Source organism: Protopterus annectens, chromosome 9.part0 (genome assembly GCF_019279795.1).
Source record: "Protopterus annectens isolate FY-2018-M chromosome 9.part0, PAN1.0, whole genome shotgun sequence".
Taxonomy (NCBI): Eukaryota; Metazoa; Chordata; order Ceratodontiformes; family Protopteridae; genus Protopterus; species Protopterus annectens.
Window position 1 is genome coordinate 1,510,341,784 of NC_056743.1, and position 24,168 is coordinate 1,510,365,951.

The 24,168-nt window shown below is 41.5% G+C and overlaps 1 protein-coding gene across 2 annotated transcripts in view; it reads left to right on the forward strand.

The window, feature by feature from the left end:
* COLGALT1 (collagen beta(1-O)galactosyltransferase 1) overlaps positions 1–24,168 on the forward strand; it is a 1,137,248-nt gene that overhangs the window by 284,126 nt on the left and 828,954 nt on the right. For both annotated transcript variants that reach the window (XM_044084453.1, XM_044084454.1), the window contains exon 2: positions 19,574–19,684. In XM_044084453.1, the coding sequence (XP_043940388.1) occupies positions 19,574–19,684 (111 nt within the window). The remainder of the gene's footprint in view (positions 1–19,573; positions 19,685–24,168) is intronic.

Genomic DNA, 24,168 nt, shown 5'->3' on the forward strand with positions numbered 1-24,168 from the left:
GGGACAGCCATTCACTTTACCCACAGCCAGGCAGACATTAACAACAGATGCATCAGATTTTGCCTGGGGGGCCCATATGGCAGGAAATGTATTCAGGGCACATGGTCCACAAGCCAAATGCATCTACATATCATTCAAAAAGAGATGCTAGCTGTTCAGAATGCCCTGACAGCCTTCAAGGATCTACTTCATCCAGGACAACTATTGATAAAGACGGACAATACTGCAGTCATGTGGTACATAAGCAGGGAGGCACACATTCCTACCCCCTCTGCAGACAAGCCATGACTTTGTGGGATACAGCATTGACTTACCAATACATCTGCAAGTACAATTCCTGCCAGGAAAGATAAATACTCTGGCAGACGAACTAAGTAGAAACCTAATGGATCTCCACGAGTGGAAATTGGATCCACAAGTCTTCAGCATGATAACAAGGAACTGGGGATGCCCGGACATAGACCTGTTTGCCTCCCCTCACAACTGCCAACTACAGAGATTCTGCACAAGGACTTATCACAAGCAAGCATGGAAAGTGGATGCTCTATCTTTCAGCTGGACAAACCTAACAGTATATGCCTTTCCTCCACTGCCTCTCCTCCCCAAGGTACTCCTAAAGGTCAGACAAGAGAAGCCAAAAATGATATTGATTGCCCCAGACTGGCCCCGCCAGCACTGGTTACCCAATCCTAAAGAACTTGTCTCAATGCCCAGCCTGGACATTACCTCAAATTCCTCACTTATTGACCCAACAAAACAGTCAGATCCTGCACAGCCAACTCAGGACCTTAAATCTGGCAGCATGGCGGATAATGTAGGCATACAAAACACTCCTCTCTCTAAAGTGGTGATGGATGTCATTTTGGAGGCCAGGAGGCCTAGCACCAGAAAATCCTATGCAGACAAATGGAAGAGATTCTGTGCTTGGAACCAGGCACAAGGAATTGACACAACACCACAATTGTCACCACATTAAACAGAACATGCCGGAGGGATAGATTCCTGTCCCAGAGACTTCCCATACTCTGGAATAAACTACCTATCTATATCGAACAACGCTCCTCATTAGCACTCTTCAAGAAAAATCTTGATGACTGGATGGGAAATAGGAAATTCGCCCTGGGTGATCACCTCTGTGGCTCTGCTCAACAGTGGCACAGGAAAATAATTTTCTTGGGTAGCAAAAGCCAGGGTACCTTTTTGGCTGGGCTTGTATAGGCCCCTGGGCCAATAGCCTAGTACCTACCTATGTACCTATGAACGATTGTGCCAAATATTCGTCAGATTTTGCAGTGTTTAACTGAATTGCTGGACAAAGGCCTATCCTTTTCATCAATAAGGATTCATGCCTCTGCCATTTCAGCTCATTACAATACAGAATCACCTATCTTTTCTCATCCATTACTAAGGCAGTACCTCAGAGGGACCAAAAACAAGACCTCCAAGGAGAGCGCCAATACCTGCATGGGACCTCAATTATGTCTTGGAAAAACTTACACTGCCTCCTTTTGAGCCAGCCTCTACAGCTGATATAAAATTCTTATCCTGGAAAACAGCTCTGCTCCTAGCAATAACCTCTGCAAGATGAGTCTCAGAGTTACAGGCACTCATGGCTGTAGAACCTTTTATCATTTTCCATCCTGACAGGGTCTCTCTGAGGACAAACCCGACATTTATGCCTAAGGTAGTGTCCAGTGTGGCCCTTAATCAAACAATTAATTTGCCTACCTTTTATCCAAATCCACAGAATAAGGGTAAGAGACTTCTGCATTCTTTGGACATTCACAGGCAGCTACGCTTCTACTTGCACAGAACCAAAGCTTTTGGAAAGACTGAACAACTTCTAGTGGCATATTCTGCAGGATCACAAGGAAAGGCTATCTCAAAGCAGACTTATTTCAAAGTGGATAGGCCAGTGCATTCATTTCTGCTATTCACAGCATGGCAAATCAGTGCCTAAGGGCATTAGGCCCCATTCAACCAGAACAGCAGCCTTCCTCAGAGGAGTACCAACCAAAGACGTCTTAGAGGCTGCAACTTGGAGTTCAGTGCACACTTTTACAAAGCACTATCACTTACCTCTCTACTCTAAATCCAGGGCAGGCTTTGCCACTGCAGTTCTGCAGGGCCTCATAGCCTTTCCTAATTCTATTTAGCCCCAGCCTCCCAACCTTAGCTTTGGGTTTCAACCCAACTGTAATGACTGCAACAGTGAAACACGATGAACATAGTACAGTTGTGTACCTACCATAAATGTATATGTTCGAGTGTATTCACTGTTGTAGTCCAGGTTACCCACCCACCATCCCCCTTTCCTTTGTTGGGACTTCTCTATTCTATACAACCTATGTGGTGTATTTGCTTGTAGATGAAGAAAAAGTTTACTTTAGTGCATGTATGCTTATTGGCATAATTTAGCCTACCCTTTAGGGGGGCATCTGACATCTGGGGCAAGAAAAACTGAAGAAAATGGCGTCGGCTGCATCTTTTATACCCCTGGCACACTGACGTCAGGGAGGAGGCGATAGCAACCGACACCGGACCAGGACTTTGGAATTCAGGCCGACTGCGGGTAGCCTGCCAGCAGGATAACCCAATTGTAATGACTGCAACAGTGAATACACTCTAACATCTACATTTATGGTAGGTTCACAACTGTACTGTTTAGAAAGGCAAGATAAAATTTAAGTACGGAAGACAAAAAGTGTATAATAAAGAGGGGGGCAGAAGTCTATTGATTTATTAGAGTCACAGGGACCAATGAAAGCAACCACTGAGGGGAACTTTGGTATCCCAAACCCAGAAAGTAATTTTAATCGAAAGGTCATTTGGACTATTTGAGCAGATCAAAAAAAAACTTGACTGGATGTAGTAGTATTGGCCTGATATGATTCTATTGATTTTGTTCTGTTTTCTATTGTATATGCTGCACTAATGTAAAGATTTACAATGTGAAACCTAGTACTGCTCTTGTTATAAGAGACAGGATATGCAAAGAAGAGGTGCTTGTTAAGTAAAATAAGTGGTTATATGCTAAACTACCTATATAGTAGCATGTGGATTAGTACATTAGACTGCTTCGAGGCTAAAAAAAAATGAAGATGCACTATGTATGAGGATGGGGCACAAGTTGAGTCACATGATAAATCTGAAATAAAAAAGTGTTATGAAAAGGAAGCCGTCAGTATTGGGCTGACACCATCTGAAAAAGATGAACTGAAAAAGAGATTGATGTAAAAGAATACTCAGCAGTCACTGGTGGAATGTAATAAAAGTAACAAATGGTGCATCAGGAAATAGGTAAAAATGTTGTTGTAAGATAAATCTGAAGCAAGCAGCTGTAGTAAGGAAATTTAGATGGAACCACTAATTTTTGGGCAAGTGGAACTACATAAAGCAATGTGAAATTGAGAGAATCTACCTGTCATGGTCAAACAATGAAAATGGATCATTCATGAGGCATGCATATAATGAAGTGTGGAAGATTTAAATAAAATGTTATGTTAAAAAAAATAAATAAATAAATAAATAACTGATGTCCATTTTCATGTGATTCAACCTTTGGTACTTTGATCCAACCTTGGCAACTTCAAACCTTCGGATCCATGGCTCTGACTCCTCCTGTACCCATAATTCCCTCGTCTCTGCCAAATTACCTCAAAAGTTGTTTGTCGCTTAACTGAACAGCAGCTGAGACTCTGCTCTGTTGTTTGGGAATAAGTGATTTTCACTTTCTCGTTTTTTAATACCATCAGGATTTGAATTCTTGTACATGTTATAGCCTTTTCTGCAATTTCTTCTCCTTCCCTAATATAACAAAAAATCATCAACTTATTTTACAAATTTTTCTGTTGTAACTGTTATAGGTACTGGAGTTGTTGGGAGTGGTTTCTAGTTAATTATAGTTCTAGATTTTGTGCTTACAGAGATTTGTAATGTGTCCAGACTTTTCTTAAAATGTTGGACAAAAGTTTGTTTGGAAAATGTGGCCCTAAAATCTCCCACAGGACCTTCACTCCCTGTGCATGCATTGTTTGGGAATGGCACAATGAGATCCTGAATGCGAACCCTGTGCTATGTTTGGCCATAAAGCTTTTCAGAACAGAAGAGACAAACTACTTTTAAAGGGAATCCTTCCATCTACATCAGGTCTTCAGTAGTTTCTCCTGCAGCTTTGATCCTGAGGGAGAAAGAGAAGGAAAAAGAAAAAGGTAAGGAAGCTCCAGAGTTGAAGGAATCCACTAAAGATGAGACTTCTGAGAAGGGCATTGAAAAAGCTAGAAAACAGTCCCTGGATCCCACAGCCTTAGCTGGTCTGGCACCAAAAATAATGAAGCATTGGCTGTGCTTTCCATCTCCATTCAGGCTTTTCGCTCCGGATCCAATCAGTCCTCTGCTCTATTCTGCAACATTTTGGGGCTTCATAAGTTTTATTTCAGGTCTGTCCATTCTACCAGGAGTCTTGCTGAAGCTAACCTCGACATGATGTGGAAATTTTTCCAGTCATAGATAGGGCTACTTCTGATTCTGTCCCCTCTGTCAGAAACATCACCATTGACCATTCCCTGTTTGACTCCATTGCAGGTTTGTCCTTCAGAGCAGAAGCTGTTTGATCTGAAAATCACCGGAGCACCTATGTTGATAGTGCCATCCACTGCATGTCCGTCTATGACCCTGTCTTTCTCTACTTCAAGTTGATGTCAAGGAGAGGGTTTGACTCCAGAGCTGTCTCTTCCTCTCAGAGCATTGGCTCTCAATAGCTTGGCTTTGATGTCAACCTTGGAGTTGAGGAGGGTTGGGACTTTCAGGTCCAACTCTGTACCACTTTTTAGAGAGACTTCCTTGGTCTTCAAGGCCTTCCATCCGGTCCTCTAACATTTGAGAGAAGAGGTGCCACCATCCTTTTCGGATCTCACCTGACCTCAAAAATGTTCTGCTTCGGAATCTGCACCTCATTAACGGAAATGGTCCATCTCCAAAAGTCTTTGGGAAGTACTCTGATTCACAGCTATCACAGATATTCCCCAATGACCTGTACATGGAAAGTATACATGCAAATGGAAGTACTTGGATTCTTCACTAGAATCTGTCACGAAAGACGCTGATTTGGAGGAAGGAAAAGGTTCCTAGAAGTCCCCCTTTGGAGATCTTTCCTTAGGCAAAATTTGGGAGTTTGTCAAACAGAAAGGGAGTTGGTCCACAGATGCCCCTTCCCAGAAAAATCTATGTTCCCAGAAGTTTTAAAGCTAGCCCCTCTATATCCTGTGTGGGCCATACCTCAGATGGCCCTTATTGATCTAGTGGCTTAGTGAGCCTTGGAAGAGCATGATGCAGCAGAGCCTATACCAAACAAATCTTAATTGGATTTTGGCAGTGCTAAAAGATGGACTTCACTGGAGTAAAGGTCCCATGTAGAGGCTATGTCCATAGCAGCAGCCACAAAGAAGGAACTCTTGAAAGAGTGTTTCTGTCTATCCCCATAAACTGGAGCTCAGGGCCTTAGCCAGACTTGGAAAATGGGCATACACTTCAGTGAACTTTTCCTTGAGAGCACTGAATTTACATGACCCGTCTTCAGTCCTAAAGAGAATTGGCCAAAGAGATTTCCAATTTTCTTTCAGGTAATTTGCCAACAGGTAGCCAGAAGACTATGGGATCCCAGCTTTCTGTCTTGTCTTCTATTTCGAATGGCTCCATGCTTATGCTTTCAAATGCAGTTAATGGGACAGCCAGAGCAGCAGGTACCGGAATAGCCTTGCGCCACCATGCCTGGATGTGATGTATGATTTTGCAGTGGGCTTTAAGATGTCCATCAATGCTCCTTTTGTACTATATTGATTGGCCTGAAAGTTAAAGACACACTAGCAAGAAGCAAACAAGATGGTAAGACTCTCTTTCGTTGGAATACGTTTTCCACTCCTCAAAGAACTTTCTCCAGAAATCTGAGAAGAGGGAAGAAAATGTGGTTCCGAAAATCCCAAGGTCCTACTCTGGATGCGTCTTTGAACAGACCGAATGACAGAAGAGGTAATTTCAATGGACGTCGCTCAAGAGGCAGAAGCAGAGCACGCAAACACGGATTTTCTGGACTCTTGTTTTCTGAGAAATCCTTCTGGCATTCCTAAAGGTTTGCCAGACAGCTGCAGTCTGGAGCCTGTCACTACACCCTCAAACCTGGTAGGCCATCAGTGCAGATTCTTTGGTTTTAAGGACAATAACCAGAGGATGTCCAATCACATTTCTAACAATGCCTCAGGCAAAATCAAGGATTCCCTTGGTGCCACCCAATCAGTTGGAATCCACGTCAGCAGAGGCAGACAAGCTGTTAAAAAAAAGTCATCCAGCAGGTCCCACCAGACCAGATAGGAGCAGGTGTGTACTCCAGGTTCTTTTTAGTTTCAGAAAAGACAAGTGACAGAATACCAGTACTGGACAAAAGTCATGTAAACCAGTACATGAAATGGACAAAATTATGGATGTTCATATTCAGTCTGTTTACCTGTACTCAAAGCGGATAACTGGATGTGCGTTTCGATCTCTAGGATGCCTATTACTACATAAATATATCAAAGACACTCCAGGATATTTCTCCATTTCCAGCTAGGAGCCAGTCATTTTCAATTCACAGCTCTGCCCTTTGGACTTGCCACAACCTACCAGTTTACCAAATGCATGGCAGCATTAACAGCCTAACTTGGACTCCAGAGTTCCAGGTGTTCTCTGCTTAGATTATTGTTTCCTCACCATACTGACCAAGGATCTGCAAGTTCTCCAAAGGCTTCTGTGGCTTCTACAGATTACAGTAACCAGAAAGGGAGAGTAAATTGCCCAAAACTCAAAATTTAGAATTTGTCGTATGGCACCAAAACACCACAATTCAGATAGCCACCTTATCTCACAGGATTCATTCTATCCACCAAGTAGCATCACAGGTACTTGACAATTCATCCTCTCTAGAATACTTAATTGTAAAACTACTTGTGCTGATGGATTTAGCTGCTATTCTTGTTTGTGTCCAGTTTCCATATGAGGGTTCTGCAGTGGACCCTGTCAGTCCAGTGGTCTCAATGATCTCACCCTGTCAACACTTCAGTCAGGTGAACTTCAGTATGCAGAATCCACATAAAATGGTGGATCACATCATCAGCATTGACAACAAGCCATCCATTTTCTCCACTGTCCCCCATGGCAGTAGTTACCGCAGATGCCTCCCTTTTATGGTGGAGGGGGGACATTATGAGAGGAAAATGGTTCAAGGTACATGGACACCCTTGGAGACCAATCTTTACATTAGTGTTCTGGAAATGAGAGCAAACCTTTTGGTGCTGCAGGCATTTCAAGACTGTATTCCAGTGGTGAGATTATTGCAGTCCAGACAAACATGTCAGTAGTATGGTACATCAGCAGATGGGAGGAACCAATTGTGTCGAGAGTCCATGAAGGTTTGGCAATGGGTAGTGTTTTCCCATCACTTGCTGATAGCAACTTTCACCCAAATTGAACAGGCACGTTCTTTTGCTTTACTAGTGGTCTGTCAATACTTCAGTGGCAAACAAATTATTCAGTCATTGGGGCCAACCTTGCTGCGACCACTTTGCCTCCTACCTGAACAACAAATGCAGCAGTTACTTGATCCCTCCACAGGGTCAATCACCAAGGGACACTCTGATCTACAGTTGGTTATGCATTCCCTCAGTTTCCTTAATTATGAAATTCATTCAGAAAACCAGAAGAGTCAAGGCCAAGGTGATCATCATTGCCCCATACTGGCCTCAACAAGTTTGGTTCCCATATCTTTAGTCTCAAAACTCTGTCCACGCTGGACTCTGGCTTACAGGCCAGATCTGATCTCTCATCCTTCTTTGCATCCTCTCCCAGACCTAGACTCCTGAAAGTAACCACCTGGCTACTTCAGTTCTAACAATGGCCAGAGATGCCAGGTTTACAGAAGGTGGTCATGTTCTTTCTGTTTCACAAAAATCTAGCACAGCAATTGTGCATTAAAGTAGATGAAAGAATTTCTTTCTGGGCTATGGGGAAAGGTTTGGACCCTTTCTCAACTCCCCCTTCCCTCTATTCTAGAATTCCTGTCTGATCTATTCCAAAAAGGTTCTAGTTGTTGAACAATTTAAAGTTTAACTGGCAGCCATTTACAGTTTTCACGTAGGCCATAATGAGCCATTTACAGTTTTCACGTAGGCCATAATGAGACTCCTGTAGCTTCATTAAACGTGTGCAAGATTTCTTTTTCACCCTCCATTTTGAGATCTTGTTCCCCCATGGGACACCACGGTGATCCTTCCAACCATTAGTCCCTCTTTGAACCAGCAGGTTTAGTGGATCTTAAATTCTTGACATAGAAAACGATCTTTTTGGTAGCAGTCACTTCTGCTAAGAGGATTTCAGAATTTCAAGCTCTTTTGCGTAAACCACATTACTTGCCTTTTCATAAGGACAGTTTTTTTTTCTGAAACTAAATCTGTCTTTCATCCCTAAAGTGGCATCCCAGTTCAGCATAAATTGGACCATCAATTTGTCTGTGTTCCAAAATACTCTTAATAAAGGAGAATATGCATTACATTTACTTGATGTTCATAGACCACTTGGATTTTATTTACATAGAACTGAAAACTTCAGAAAATCAGATCAATTATTCATTGCATTCTCTAATTCTAAGCTTGGACAAGGAGTTTCCATAGTCACCCTTTTAAGATGGTTGTCGCCTTTTGTTTATGAAAGACTAGGTCTAAACCTCAAAAAAAAAAAAAAAAAAAAAAAAAGCGCATTCCATGAGAGCAGTGGTAACACCTGCAGTTTTTCAGCACCACTTTCCAGCTGAGATTTGTGCAGCTGCTGCACTGTCTACAGTGCATGTTTTTGTGTCGCACTACAAACTGGATGTACAGTCCAGAACTTGTTCCTCTTTTGGCTCTGCTGTTCTCAGGAACTTCCTTCGTAAGTACACCTTGCAGTATATGTAGCTAGGGATTCTGTCCCAGAGGTTAAATCATCCAAAAATGGACAACACTGGATATGAAAGTTATATACTTATCATAATACAGCAGTGTTGTCATATTTTCTTCTTCTTCAGCATCCCTCCCACCATCCCCCTTCCAGATTACTACCTAGAGGTCCTTTGAGAACAGCTAGCATCTACTGGAGTCTGCGTGTCTAATCTCAACAGGTTAGTTAGCATACTATCCATTTGGTGTTCTTGTTCTGTTCTTATTTTTGACTTAATATATCTGTCTGTATTTTTTTTTACTTGGGTATATTCTTAGGTGGGCATACTTGATCTGAGGTAATTTGACAGTGACCAGGGAGTTGTGGGTAGGAGTCAGAGCCCTGGATCAGAGAGTTGGAAGTTGCCAGGGCTGGGTCTGAATCCCAGAGTTTGAATCAGAGGAAAATAAGACTGTTGCAATACAATACATAACTTTCATTTTCCTAATTGAGGGCCAGTAAGTCCCACTCTCTGGACTGTTGCAATATCAGTGCCACATTTCAGTTCTCTGCCATTTGTAGTAAGATTACAAGATCTGCTGGACAAACTGATGGCATTCATCCTGTGCACTATCCATCCTAAGATTAACTCTCCCTTTGATTACAGGGACACTGAAATCTTCAGTTTCTCATGCCACTCGTATAATCCCCTTGTGCTTTCAAGTGCATTTTTATCATATAGCTGTTCAATTCTCCAGATAGTTGAGCAGGCTTTTGTTTGATTGCCAGCAAATGCCCTGAGGCTAAAATATTGGAAAAACTGTGTACGTAGAGATTTTGGAGTATGTCAGACTATATTTTCTGTTCCCATATGTGCATAATTTAGGTATGGATCTAGCACCACTGCAGCATTTTATACCATCACAAACCAGATCTGCATCTTATTTCTGGAACCCTTTTTATTGACATTTGAAAGCATTTGATAATGGTTGTGAAGTTTTCTTTCAGTGTTGGTTCAGTACAAGTAATCAGTCACATGAGATGCATATAGGATATCTGTTTGACGGGATCTTTCAGATCTAGACCAAAATATCTTGTATACTTCTTTCATAGTTGGGATGCCACAAGGATCCTTGCTCAGTTTGCTGTTTTTTTTCTTCTGTTACTATGTTGCTTATGATTTTCCTCCCTTAACCGCCCTTAGCACTCTATGCACATGAAGTTTGTTTTAATTCCCTTTTGCTAAAATTGCATGCCAGAGACAACTATGGAATGATGTAGCCTGGAATTAGCTCAGTGGTAAAATCGGGAAGCCAGCTGTGATAGTGATTTAACGCTGTACAAAAGTTTGCAGCAAGATACACAGTTTGATTAGTGTTATTGATCAGGTATCCTATCGGAAATACCTAGATGTTTGGCTAGACCAGCAACTCTTCTTTAATTGATAAAAATCCTCACTCAACTCATATTCATTCAGGCTTTCCAACCTGCTTATGAAAGAAGATTGTGAGCTATATGTGTTAGTGTTATAATGCCACATCTCAAATATGCTTTCCCCTTGGTCACTCCTAATTTCATGTGCAGTACTACTTTACTGCAGACAACAGAAATCTTTGTGAATCACAATTGTCTGTCCATTTCCAAAGTTGGATAGATGCCTACAATAGCACAGGTGTCATTTTTGCTTACTTTCAGACTCCTAATTCTGAGATTACTGACCCTGCTTCCCGCAAGAAGCATCTCAACATGAGAATTCAGTCCTGTGCATATAATGTGAACAGCTTGACTATAGAGCTGTCTGTTTGCCTTTAATCTTGCACGATGAAATGGGACAGTTAAGAATTGTTGAGGACTTTACCCTCTGTGAGAAAAAGCTATTTGAATAAGTACTTGGAAGAAGATTATAAATGCAGCTGCCGTATTGATAATGAAGATGTTCTTCATCTCACATTGCTGCAGCCCTTACTTATGGGGGTAGTCCGCTGTCCTCGGTCGGCCCGAATACCAAAGTATTAGGCTGACGTCGATCATGGGCGCCTAGATCTGACATCAGAGCGTCAGGGTATAAAGGCGCATGACCGACGTCATATCCTCAGTCTTTTTTGCCGCATGGTCCGATGCAGAAGCAGCATTGCAAGTGCCGTTCGGCGTTCTGAAATTTTTCGTTTTCTGAGTTTCAGACCGATACCAAGTTGGGCTAAGTACCCCGTTGGGGAATATTTTTGTTTTTTCTTGCCTCAGTTACTTACCGGATGTCAGAAAAAGTGAATAATTGTATTTCTTGTGGGAAACAGATACCGCATAGGGATTTCCTCTTGCTTTGTATTCCTTGTTTGGGACCGGAGCACGACGTAGTTGGGTGCCGGTTCTGTGCTAGGTTTAATAAGCGCACTATAAAACGGAGGTTAGATTGCGCTAGGTTGGTCTTTGGCAAGAGGTGTAATTATAATATGCCGTCGGATGTTTCGACGCCTGCTTCTACTAAGAAGCGCAAAGACAAATCTTTAAAGCCTAGGCAGGTTGATTCGTCCGTCTCGGACGCCGGACCTTTAGAAGCTACTGCTGAACAGGTGGATCCGGCTGAAGTTTCTATTGAGTCCCAGGGGGTAACTTTGGTTTTACAAGATGTGGCCTCTCAGGAGGCAGGTCAGGCTGAAGGGGCCTCTCGGGTTACTATTCTCCCTTCTATGCCTAAGGTGGTTAGGCCTTCTGTTACTGTTTCTAAGGTAGTTCTGTTTTGCCTTCCTCTGGTGTCAGTTCTGGTTCGTCAGGGTCTGTGCCTAAAAAGCACATGCTTAAAATGGCAGAGGATTTGATTACTTTAATTAGAGGTTCTATGCCCCCTCCTGATAAGAGGCCCAGGATGGAGCCAGAGTTGGAAAGTTTGGAGCAGGCCTCAGATGATTCAGAGTCTTCTGCTGAAGACATTCAAGATTTCCCTCCTTAATCTGATTCTGATGCAGAGGATTCCACTCCTTCTGCTTCTCCTCCGGAGGATTTTTCATTTTCAGAAACTCTGCATTCCATGAGGGAGCATTTTGAGTGGGAAGGACAGGATTACTCTGATTCACGGAAGAGACTTGGGGAGTTCTTGTTTTTACCACAGCATAGACCCTTAGCTATACCTCCAGTTTTGGATGTTGTTTCAGATGTTTTCTCGAAGCTTCCCTTAATCCAGATTCTGTGCCTCCTGCCCCAGTTAAACCGGACAGGTATTACAGGGTGCCTGCGGCTCATAAATATCTGTATAAGAGTCCTAGGGCGGACCCAGAAACTATTAGGGCTCTAAGGGTGTTAGAGCCTCTGTTGTTAAGAATCCGGTTCCTCTGGATAAGGAAGCTAGAGCTTTGGATAGATGGGGTAAGTAGTTGTATGCCTCTTCTACTTTAGCAATGAGAGCTTTGAACTGCCAGTTTAAGTGGATGCTTTGGCAGAGGACATAGAGTGTAAAGAATTGCAGGATTTAGTGCATGTTCCTGAACAGGTGGGTAAGCACTCTTTGCAATGTGGTTTTGATGCTTTACAGGCTTCTTCTAGGGTGGCTGCCACTGGTTCAGTTATTCGTAGGCACGCCTGGCTTAAGGATCAGAATTTGTCTGAGCATGTTAAGTCTAGAATTCGGGATGCCCCTTTGCAGTCTGAAGTTTTGTTTGGTCCTCCTGTGGAGTCTGTCTTAAAGAAAATGGAAGACAAGGCTAAGTCTATGCAGACTGTTTTAAAGATTTTTTGCAGGTACAACCTCCAAAGTTTAGTAGAAATTGGCCTACTAAGGGGTGGACGTACCCTTCTTCTGATTCTCAGTCTAGGGGTAGATCTCGGCGTGGTAGGGGCAGAGCTCAGAATACCTTCAGGCAGAGACAATGGAGTTCGCCTGCTCAATCTGCTGGTGAGGGCAAGTTGGCTCTTTTCAAGCAAAATTGGCATTTAGTCACCCAGGACAAATGGGTATTGGACATTATAAACCGAGGTTACAAGTTCTATTTCCATACCATGCCTCCTTTCAAAGGCATGCCAGACGTCCCTCCTCAGCAAAGGATAGAGGCTCATAGACAAATTTCTTTACTTCTTCAAATAGGAGCTATACAGCCAGTTCCTCTGTCAGAAGTGGGCTTAGGATTTTATTCTCACCTGTTTCTAGTTCCAAAGAAAGGGAACATGTGGAGACCAATTTTGGTTTTATCTATCCTCAACACTTACCTGGACATTCCAAAGTTCAAGATGCTGACTTTACAACAACTTTTACCTCTGTTGGGGAAAGATCACTGGATGGTTACTCTGGATCTCAAAGAGGCTTACCTTTATGTTCCTATCAGGCCCAGTTGCAGGAGGTACCTGTGTTTTCGGGCTGGAAATTTACATTATCGGTTCTCTGCATTGCCCTTTGGCTTATCTACTGCGCCCAGAGTGTTCACGAAGGTTCTGGCTCCAGTGATAACCTTTTTCAGACTAAGAGGAATACAGATTTATCCTTATTTGGACGATTGCCTGATTATTGCACAAGAAAAGGAAGAACTTATTCATCATCTACAGTATGTGATGGCAGTGTTAAGATGCCTAGGGTATTCTGTGAACGAAACAAAGTCCAGTCTAGTACCCTCGCAGGACATGTGCTTTCTGGGTGTGAGACTGAATACAGCTTCCCAGATGGCTTTTTTGACCCCGGACAAACAAAGAAGCCTTTCTCTTTATTTCCATCAAATGTCTCTACGGTCCAGGCTGACTGCAAGGACAGTCCTTCAATTCTTGGGGTTCATGGCATCTTGTATTCTGGTGCTTCCCAATGCCAAATTGCATATGAGGAAGCTTCTATGGTATCTCAAAAATGTATGGACACAGCACTGCCAAGATCTAGACACTGTCATTCAGATAATACCTTGCATTCAGAAGGAGTTTTTGTGGTGGGCGCAGGAATGTCACCTAAACAAGGGACTCTCTGTGACCCGGCCAGAGGCGAGTCAGATTCTAACGACAGATGCCTCGGACAAGGCTTGGGGAGCACACCTCAATGGAAAATGGGTGCAAAACACGTGGCCTGTCACACTCCAACATTTGCATATCAATTTGAAGGAAATGTTAGCAGTCCAGTTTGCATTGTTGGCTTTCAAAGATTTATTTCACCCAGGGCAGGTGTTGATTCAAACAGACAACACCACTGTCATGTGGTACATTAACAAGCGATGATTCTGGGGGAAACTGCTCTCAATCTACACCTCAATCTTCAGGCAAGGTTTCTACCAGGAGCACAGAACTCCTTAGCAGATGTATTGAGCAGACAAATAGTGGATCCTCACGAGTGGAAATTGGATCCTCATGTATTTCTAAAGTTGACAGTGTTATGGGGAACTCCAGACATAGATCTGTTCGCTTCTCCACTAAATTACCAGTTGCCAAAGTTTTGCACAAAAATGTTTCATCACACAGCTTGGAAGGTGGATGCTCTATCATTCAATTGGAACAATCTGCATGTATATGCCTTTCCACCTCTGCCTCTTCTTCCCAAGGTACTTTTGAAGGCCAGACAAGACAAGCCAACCATGATTTTGATAGCACCGGATTGGCCTCGACAACACTGGTACCCACTACTGAGGAGTTTAGTACGAGAACCTCCATGGCCTCTGCCTTTGATTCCACACCTTTTGTCACAAGAGGACAGTCACTTCCTCAATGTCAAGATTCAGTCTCTGCATCTCACAGCCTGGCATATTCTGTTTTAGACTCTGGTGGGTCTCAGCTTCCACAACAAGTTTTGAATGTTATTTTGGAGGCCAGGCGGCCTAGTACCAGAAAAGTTTACGCTGATAAATGGAGGAGATTTTTATTTGGAGCAAAGGAAAGGACTTTGATGTCTCCAAACCTGATTTAAGTGTTGTTCTTCAATATCTTACTGAGTTATTGGACAAGGGTTTGTCTTTCTCCTCAATAAAGGTCCCTGCTGCAGCCATTTCTGCTCACTGTGATTGTGACCCTCCTTTATTCTCTCATCCTTGGTTTAAGCAATTTCTGAGAGGGGCAAAGGATATAGGACCCCCACGTAGAGCTCCTACTCCTGCTTGGGATCTCAATTTTGTGTTGGAAAAACTTACTCTACAACCTTTTGAGCCTGCAGCTACTGCCGAGTTAAAGTATTTGTCATGGAAAACTGTTTTTTTGTTGGCCTTTACCTCTGCAAGCAGGGTTTCTGTATTACAGGCCCTCATGGCAGTGGAGCCTTTCCTGATTTTTCATAAGGATAGGGTATCTTTGCGTACTAATCCTTCCTTTATGCCTAAAGTGGTTTCTAGTGTGGCCTTTATGCCTAAAGTGGTTTCTAGTGTGGCCTTAAATCAAACTATTCATTTGCCTACTTTTTATGCAAACCCCCAAAATAAAGGGGAGAAAATTTTGCATACTTTGGATATTCACAGGCAGTTGCGTTATTATTTGAGCAGAACCAAGGAGTTCAGACGGTCTCAGCAATTGTTTGTTTTCTTTTGCTTTGGGTTCACAGGGTAAACCTGTTTCAAAACAAACTATTTCAAAATGGATTGGGTTTTGTATTTCTTTCGGTTATTCCCATCATGGTAAGGAGATTCCTGCTGGAATCAGGCCTCATTCCACTAGGGCTACTGCTACTTCTACGGCCTTTCTAAGGGGGGTAGCTACAAAAGACATTTTGGAGGCAGCTACTTAGAGTTCAGTGCATACCTTCTCTAAACATTACCACCTTCCTCTTTATTCTAAGTCTAGGGCTGGATTTGCCGCTGCAATTTTACAGGGCATTTTAGCGGCCCCTACTGCTTTATGATTTTTACCATCCTCCCTTTCCCGTTGCTTTGGGATTCTACCCATAAGTAAGGACTGCAGCAATGTGAGATGAAGAACATAGTACAGTTTTGTACCTACCATAAATGTAGATGTTCGAAGATCCACATTGCTGCAGTCCAATTTACCCTCCCTCCTTCCCCACTGTAGTTTGACTTGGTGCTATGCTTTAGGTGATGGTTGTTGTTGGGCATATTTTTGGGAGGTATTCTCTTTTTGGCTGTGGCCTTTCTGGTTTGGTCTTCTGACATCTGGGGCAAGAAAAGACTGAGGATATGACGTCGGTCATGCGCCTTTATACCCTGACGCTCTGATGTCAGATCTAGGCGCCCATGATCGACGTCAGCCTAATACTTTGGTATTCGGGCCGACCGAGGACAGCGGACTACCCCCATAAGTAAGGACTGCAGCAATGTGGATCTTCGAACATCTACATTTATGGTAGGTACAAAACTGTACTTTTTTCCCTATTACGCTGCTTTCTAAGCATGCTTTAATGCTAGTTCTTTACTGTTGGGACAGCTGTAGCTGTTATCGGACTAAAATACGTCTGTTACCATAAGTTATCATTGTTGCTGGCTACCTTTGCATTACTCCTGAGTCTTGGTTTTGTAGAATAGTAGTCTTCTAGGGTTTATGTAGTTCTAATATTGGTCCTAACGTTATATTCATCATTCACTACATTACAATTTTTTGCGATGCCTTACACCAGTCTGAATAGTCCTGAAACTTGAAATGTGTGCTGACTTGTACACAATTCACTGTATACACTGTATAATATTTGTTTAGTCATATTATTGTGTACTTGTCTTGAGCCCTGGATATTGTAGGTGAAAGACTGTCTTTTGAACCAGCCCACCTAGTCAATTAAGAGTCATATGAAACATGCTAGTTAACTGGCTACTGTAAAGTCTGTATTTTGCATTTATCATTTCTCCCTTTTAATTTCTCCAAGTCTTTTGGGTTTCTAATACCATTACAGGAATGGACCCTATTCCTAAGTCAAAGTACGGTTAACAGTCATGAAATTAGTGTTGTTTTAATCTTTGACAGCCAGAAGTGCTCTTTGCAGCACCTGCAATGTGCCCAGTAATGACTCCTCCTACAGTCTAAATACGATTGTAGATTCTTTTTTATAAGTCCCATTGCTCCTACTACTATTGGAACTGTCTGGGTATCTTTCTTCCACATTGCTCTCGTTTCTGCCTGCAAATACTAATATTTTATGACTCTCTCTCTTTGTACACAAGACACTGTAGTCACTGGGTGTAACAATTTCAATGATCAATGCTACTTTTGCCTTCTTTTCACAGACCCCCATATCAGTTTTTCTCATATCTATCTTTTGAACTGTTGGAAGTGGGTGATCCCCCATGATGTAGACTTCATCATTTTCTGTGATGCTTTGTGGCTCATGTTTCCAAGATTTTTCAGCCACTTCAATACCGTAATGTTTGCACAATCCCCAGTGCAACAGTCTTGCCACATTATTATGCCTTTCAATATACAGTCCTTCTGCCATTAGTATGTCACAACCAACAACAAGGTGTGCAACCATTTCCTATTCTGTTTTTAGAAAATCTACATTTGTCTGTTTTTCCCACAATGTTCAATGGACTTTGTAAACCAACGTGTACATAGCCCACTACCTTGGGCTGCCAGTATTAACCTTCCATCTTTTGGTTTGAATTCGCCTCTCCTTAACCATTCCTACATTCAATCTTGATCAACATGAGCTCCTTCGAGGAGTTTTCTATACTTGTAACTGTATTTATGCATTTTCCACATTTCATAACTTCTCATCTGATCCTTCACCTTATATTCTTTTGTTTTTTGGCACAAACAGTTGCTGTCTGATTATTATCTACTTCTGGTTTGATTTCCATTCCCGCTTGACGCTGATGTGCTTCTGCTAAACTAAGCAGGGAAGTCATCTTAGATTTATTCTCCTCCTGTTTCAAAACTTTCACTATGTGTGGGTTTTGTGAGATCAGCAGATGTGTGTGCAGTCCTACAATTACAGATGTATACATATAGTCAATTTCAAGGAGGGCCATACCGCCTTCGGAATGGGGAATATATAATTGTGGTATGCACTAATATTTTTATAAATCATTTGAGCATGAAGCATCCTCCTTGTTTTCCTATCTAATCTATCCCACATCTTTTGGGGCCAGTCAATCACTCCTAAACTGTTGGAAGAGCAAATTGGTTTATAGCTTGAATTTTGTTCCTAGATGTTGGTGCTGTTTTCAGAATTAGTCTTCTAAAATATTCCTTACTAAGTTTTATTCACATTTTTTCATTTGCTTTGTGGACTGGTTAATGGAAGAAAAGGGTCTAAGGAAGATCAATTCCCCTACGTGGTTAACAAATGGGGGTTAGCAACCCATAAAATTAATCTTGACATACTTAGTTTTGTTTTAACACTCTCAGAATCTACTGTACCCAGCATACCTGTGCAGGCTGCTTTATTTGAATTGTGAGGAGAACCTCCAGAATAGTGCTGGCCTGGCTGTAGAAGTCATGCTCTGCCCCTCTTGACGTTGTATTTTTTAGGGGGGGGGGACTTTCATTGTTTGAGGCATTTAAGGAGACTTTTATGCAGTAATCATTTGAATGGATTTGTAATGTTTACAGCTATCTGCCAGCCACATGTAATTTCTGGCTATATTGATGCCTCTTGCAGAAGACTACTTGTAGACAATCATTTTTTCACTTGGAGTTATATTACTCTGGTGGACATGACAAATGTTGGGTCTTCTCCAGTTAGCATTTTAGTGTAGCATATTGTAGTGTGCTGGTTGGGCGGCCACGGTGGTGCAGTGGTTAGCGTTGCTACCTCACAGCAAGAGGTTCTCAGGTTCGATCCCTGATTGGGGTGCCTTCTGTGCGGAGTCTGCATGTCCTCCCTGTGGTCACGTGGGTTTCCTCCGGGTGCTCCGGTTTCCTCCCACATCCCAAAGACATGCTGTAGGTGGATTGGACACACTAAATTGGCCCTCTGTGTGAGTGCGTGCATGTGTGTGCCTTCTTTGGAAGGTTGGGCACCGGGCTGGCAACTCGACACCTTAAAGCTCCACTGCCAATCATGAGCGGAAGGTGATCCTCTGTGGCGACCCCTAACCAGGAAAAGCCGAAAGAAGAAGAAGATATTTTAGTGTGCTGGTTATAGCAGGAAATATTAGCTTGGTTTCTTTATTGCACTTGCAAGCACTCTTGGATTTCATACTTGACCACACCATCTCTCCTAGAGTGTCAGAACTCTTGAACTGTGCATTGAGTTTTATTTTGCACAGCCATTGTGACAGGAATATGTTCCTTAGTAGCCATACTGGCTGTATTATGGCCAAATTTATTTTTTTGTTTTTGTGTTTTTTGCACTTTCCCTTGTGTTTAGGTGGCTGGATAAGCTCTATAGACTGACTGCCCTGTCCTATGAGTGCATGTTGAATTGCATTGCATGCAACCAACCAGAGGCTGGTATAAGGCGCAAAAGATATTTTACAAAAGAATCTAGCATTGGAAGTAAATGACAGATGTCTTTACATGTGTGTGTATCCTGCTGTGTGCATGTGTGTCTTAGGCAGGTGGAAATTTTTCTTGTATTTAGAAAAAGTGCATACAAGAAGTGACAGCGTATTTAAAAACGTGTGTAGAAGAGAACAACTTTCCTAGCACTACAAATCTGCATGCACTTATTCTTGTTTGTGTATGTGCAGTTGTGTTGGCTTTTCATTTTGTGTGTTGATATGGATGTATGGTGGCACTGTCTTGGTTGTATTGACTGTGCTTTAAGGTTAATGATTCCAGTGTTCTTTTTCCTTAGGGTTGCAACTGACCACAACATGGACAATACAACAGCCATACTAAGGGAGTGGCTGGTTAATGTACAGAATGAGTACCATAAGGTTGAATGGAGACCCATGGAAGAGCCAAGGTGAGTGGTTTACCTGTCATTATCCTTTTAGAATGGAATGTGTTCTTAACCTGTATGTTCTGTAGTAGACAGTTTCTCAGCACAGCACTGTAAGCTGTCTGTCATTTAGCTATGTACTGTAGCTGTAGTGTGATGTGCAGTCAATTTTTTTTTATTTGAATATCTAGACTTTGGACTTTGATGCATTTGTCTTTTATCTGAACTGTGAACCAAATGAGTAAACTGGGAAAAATGTTATCAGTCCCACAAAGAATTTCACCCCATAACACCCCTTCCTTGTTGTAATCCTTTATGTAGACAGTCTCATACAGAAACAGAGGTGAGTATGTGGCAGACCCAGAGGTGAGTATGTGGTGGACTTGGAAATCGGTTTGAATTCTAAGGCTCGTGAAGTACAAGTCTCAGAACAGTAGCACTGAATCTGCCAAAAACAGGTTTGCAAATTTTCAGTCATGATTGTTGTGTCTTGGGACTGTTCCTTTTTCTGCGAGGTATTTGTTTAGGATTGTTTACTGGGATAGTGGTGTGATCCAAACTGTTCACTAGTTTTGCTGGTTGTGTTTTTGTGATTTGGGAACTCACACTTGCAGGTCTTATAGGGAACCAATGGAAGTACCAGTTATTTAGTGACCAAGTATTTGCAGTGCTTTAGTTTTACAGTCTGTGGTCCTTTCTTTGTTGGGTTATACAGAGACCATCCATTGCACAATACTGTGATGTGTAAAAAGCCTGATGACTTTCTCAAGTTTGTGCACCTGTTTTGTATTTTTTTCTCTTTGCTGATTTTTTGGATACCTTTCATCACCACCACACCTCCTTCATTGTAATGTATTACCAGTTTCCTACCTTTTTTAATGTTTATTTTTAAACAAGTACCATGTGCTTCTGTAGCACACAGAAGGGATGGGTGTTTGATGTAGAGTTTATAACAATTTTGTCTGGTTTGCCTGAGGTGAGTAAATTCTTAGTTGTTTGTAATATAAGAACAACCCTTGAAATAGTGTAATTGGGGGGGGGGGGATTGTGTAGAAATATACTCTCTCTGCTTATGGAGCATTTGTTTTCAAATCTCCATTTTAATGGGATGCTTAAACAAGCTCAAATAGATGAGAATTTGCTCAGTTACTGGATGGTTATATGAAGACTGCTAAAAGCCAGTTTTCTAGATATCATGGAGATCTGAATTGAAAGATTTATGCGTGCATGTTCTAGTTAAATAAGATAGCAAAAGGTTTAAAGACCAGTGTTTAAATAGGAAAACAAGCTACTTCCAATAGGGGTATGAACAATTAGACATGAAAAACCATACTGTATGTTAGAAATGGAATAGTATGGATGTTCTTCGTGGTTCACTGTTGCAGTCCTGACTTGTGGGATTTCCTGCTGTGCAAGTCCTTGGCCTTCTGACTACCAGAGTAAGTTTCCCTACTTCTTAGGCTGGTAGATTGACTTCAGCACGCTTTGGTATATAAAGCATGTAAAATTCAGCTGGGGAGGAATATTTAGAGAGGTGCACAAGAGTGGAGAAGCAAATGGGTATTAATATAGGTTGGGCTAAAGTAGAGACCAAAGTGTGCCACAAAGTCTGAGTACCTCCATAGGTATTTTGCATACCAACCAGATCGAGAGAGAGAGAGACACAAATATTCATTATAATTCCAGATGTGTTATAGGTAAAGTAGTATGGAAACACGTTTATTGAAGGTGTCCAGACATGGAGAGTGACAAAAAGGAGTATAAGATGTTAGTTGATATGTACGAAAAGGAAGTTGGGTTACCACAGGAGCTGTAAATTTTTGCTTTGGTGGTGTATTTACATCTGAAGGTTAGGCAAAAATCAAGGAAATACTTTTTTTTTTTTTTTTTTAATACCAGTTAATGGCTTTGGCTAAGAGAATAGCTTGCAAGTGGAAAACTAAAAATTTGTCTGCTTTGAAAGAATTGACTGAACTATTACATGGCTTGACCAATAAGTGGAAAGGATGTATATAAAAAAGTTAAAATAGACATTCCATCCATCCACAACCCCATTTTCACATTTTTTTTTTGAGAAATTAAGACAGACATTTGTATATGATTGGATTCCATGGGTAATATTTAATAACTAGTAAGAAGGAAAGGCTTGAATAATTGGGTGCAGCATGTGAACATTGAAAGATGTTGGCTGGATGGGGTTTGAGATTATAGACAAACCAGAACAAATCAAAGCACTACTAGACTTGTTGCATACATTTACCCCTGCTAGGCCACTTTAATCTGAAAACAGAATGCTCCTCACTACATACAAACCACACCTGTCAGCAACGTCTCTATTCTGGCTATGTAACCCACTCATGAAACTATATCCTCTTATCCCTTAAACTTGGCAAGCTTTCCAGTTTTGTGACCAGTACATATATCTATATATGGCTTCACTTCATAAAGGTGAATTGCTGAAATATCGAATTTCAGCAATTTGTGTCCATGAAGCCGAATCACAAATAGGATTATGTCGAATTCACGCTTATGCATTTTTGTTATCATACGGAAGTGTCCGGCTGGGATGGTGTCTGCAGTTTAAGGTGAGTGAGTGTGCATGAGTGCTTTTGTAACTTGTACAAGTAGGTCAGGGTAGGGAGGTGTGTGTGTGTGTGTGTGTGTGTGTGTGTGTGTGTGTGTGTGTGTGTTGGCTGAGTGTGATTTTTCTTTTTTTTTTTTTTTTACTGTTTGTGCAATCTCTGAGTTAGTATACAAGTAGGGGGCTGTGGGGGGTGCAAGGGGGGGGGCTTTTCCTCTTGCGTATGTGTAGTGTAGGTATGTCTGTGTGGTGGTGTCTTTCAGTGTTTTGTGGTGTGGGTGTTATGGTTTGTGTGCTGTATGCTGCGTGTTCGATGATGTGATTTCGTGGTTGTGAGGTGTCTGTGTTTTAATGGTTTCGGCTTTATACTGTTGAAATCCTGAAATTTGATATTTCAGCATTTCGGCAATATGAAGTGAAACTATATATATATATATATATATATATATATATAAGTATGGCTCCTGTAGCTGCACCTGCACAACCCTCAAAACAGATGAATGATTACCGACTTACTGTATGCCTTTCTTACTCTGAATCACTAAAAGTTCTATATTTTTAGCAGGTGGTGCTAGCCTAACCTCAAAAGTAGCTTTTACTTCAGTGATACTATTCTATTAATATGTGTTCTCCAACCTCTTCAGCTGACACTTGCATTTTTTTTTTCTGTACTGTCTTTCTATAACATTATCAACTGTCTAATTCTAATCAGGTGTCTCCCTTTGTTTCTCCTCATCTCATTCTATTACTGTCTATTTTGGCATCAGAATAGTATAGTAAGTGTTTGGAATAACTGAATTAGTTTACTTGACATAGGTTATCCACTTCTGCAAAGTGTCTTGTTACGGGCAGTACATACGTTCATGATCACAATTTCTCCTAGTAATATTCCGAAAAATGTATTTCAGTCTGCTGTAGAGGCTCTGTAAGTAAGGTACACCCCAGTCTATTTTTAAAGTGTTTTATTTCTTGCGGGTCTTTACTCCCCTTGTGTATAATTACTCCTCAGCTCATTGTAAAAATTTGAATCTGTTGTGGGACTTTTCTCCCTTTATTTATTATTACCCATCAACTATTGTTTAAATGTTTTTGAATCTGTTGTGGAGCTTGGACCTCCAATGAAAATTGCCATTTGGTTCAGTTGGATTTTATTCTGGTTACCAAAGGATAAGTAAATAATAAATGAAATTGAGTATATGATCAGGTACTATTTAAATAGTTAAGCTTAATAGAAGGGCCAAATTATAGCCATAAGTAAATGAGCAGAACTTTTAAACCATTAAGATATGTCCCCTGAATCATTTTGCTAGGCATGTATTTGACTGCTACAGCAGAAATGTATGTAATGTTGCTGATTATTTCAACTTTTTTGATTAAAATGAAAAAAAAAAAATGGCAATCTTATAACATAGCTGGTCATAATACGGCACTGTGCTTTTGACTGCAGAAGTTGAGGCACAGCTTTGACTCCCATATTTTCTCATGCAGGGATAGTCTTAGCCACCCCCCTAATATATATATATATATATATATATATATATATATATATATATATATTTTTTTTATTGGGGGGGGGCTCTGTGTGAACCCTCAGCTGACCATCTTCTGCTCATCTTCACCTTAATTCTCCATGCCCATACTTGTCCTCTGGTGGAGGCACTCTTATAAAGAGAAAGAAGGACAGGTGTCTGGGATAGACAGACAGCATCCTCTCAGCAGAAACCGTCACAGGCAAGATGAGAAGGGGAAGTGGACCAGTCATTTTTAGGAGATGGATCTGGAAGTTGAAGTTGGCAGTGTTATGTGCACTAAAGCTTTTTTCCTAAGCTGCATCTCCTATGCAGACTTCATAATGGGAGGCTTAGGCAAAACATGGAGTAGCAGCTAAGGATATGTGTGCCCTGGGCCTTAGTGTGACCATGCCTTC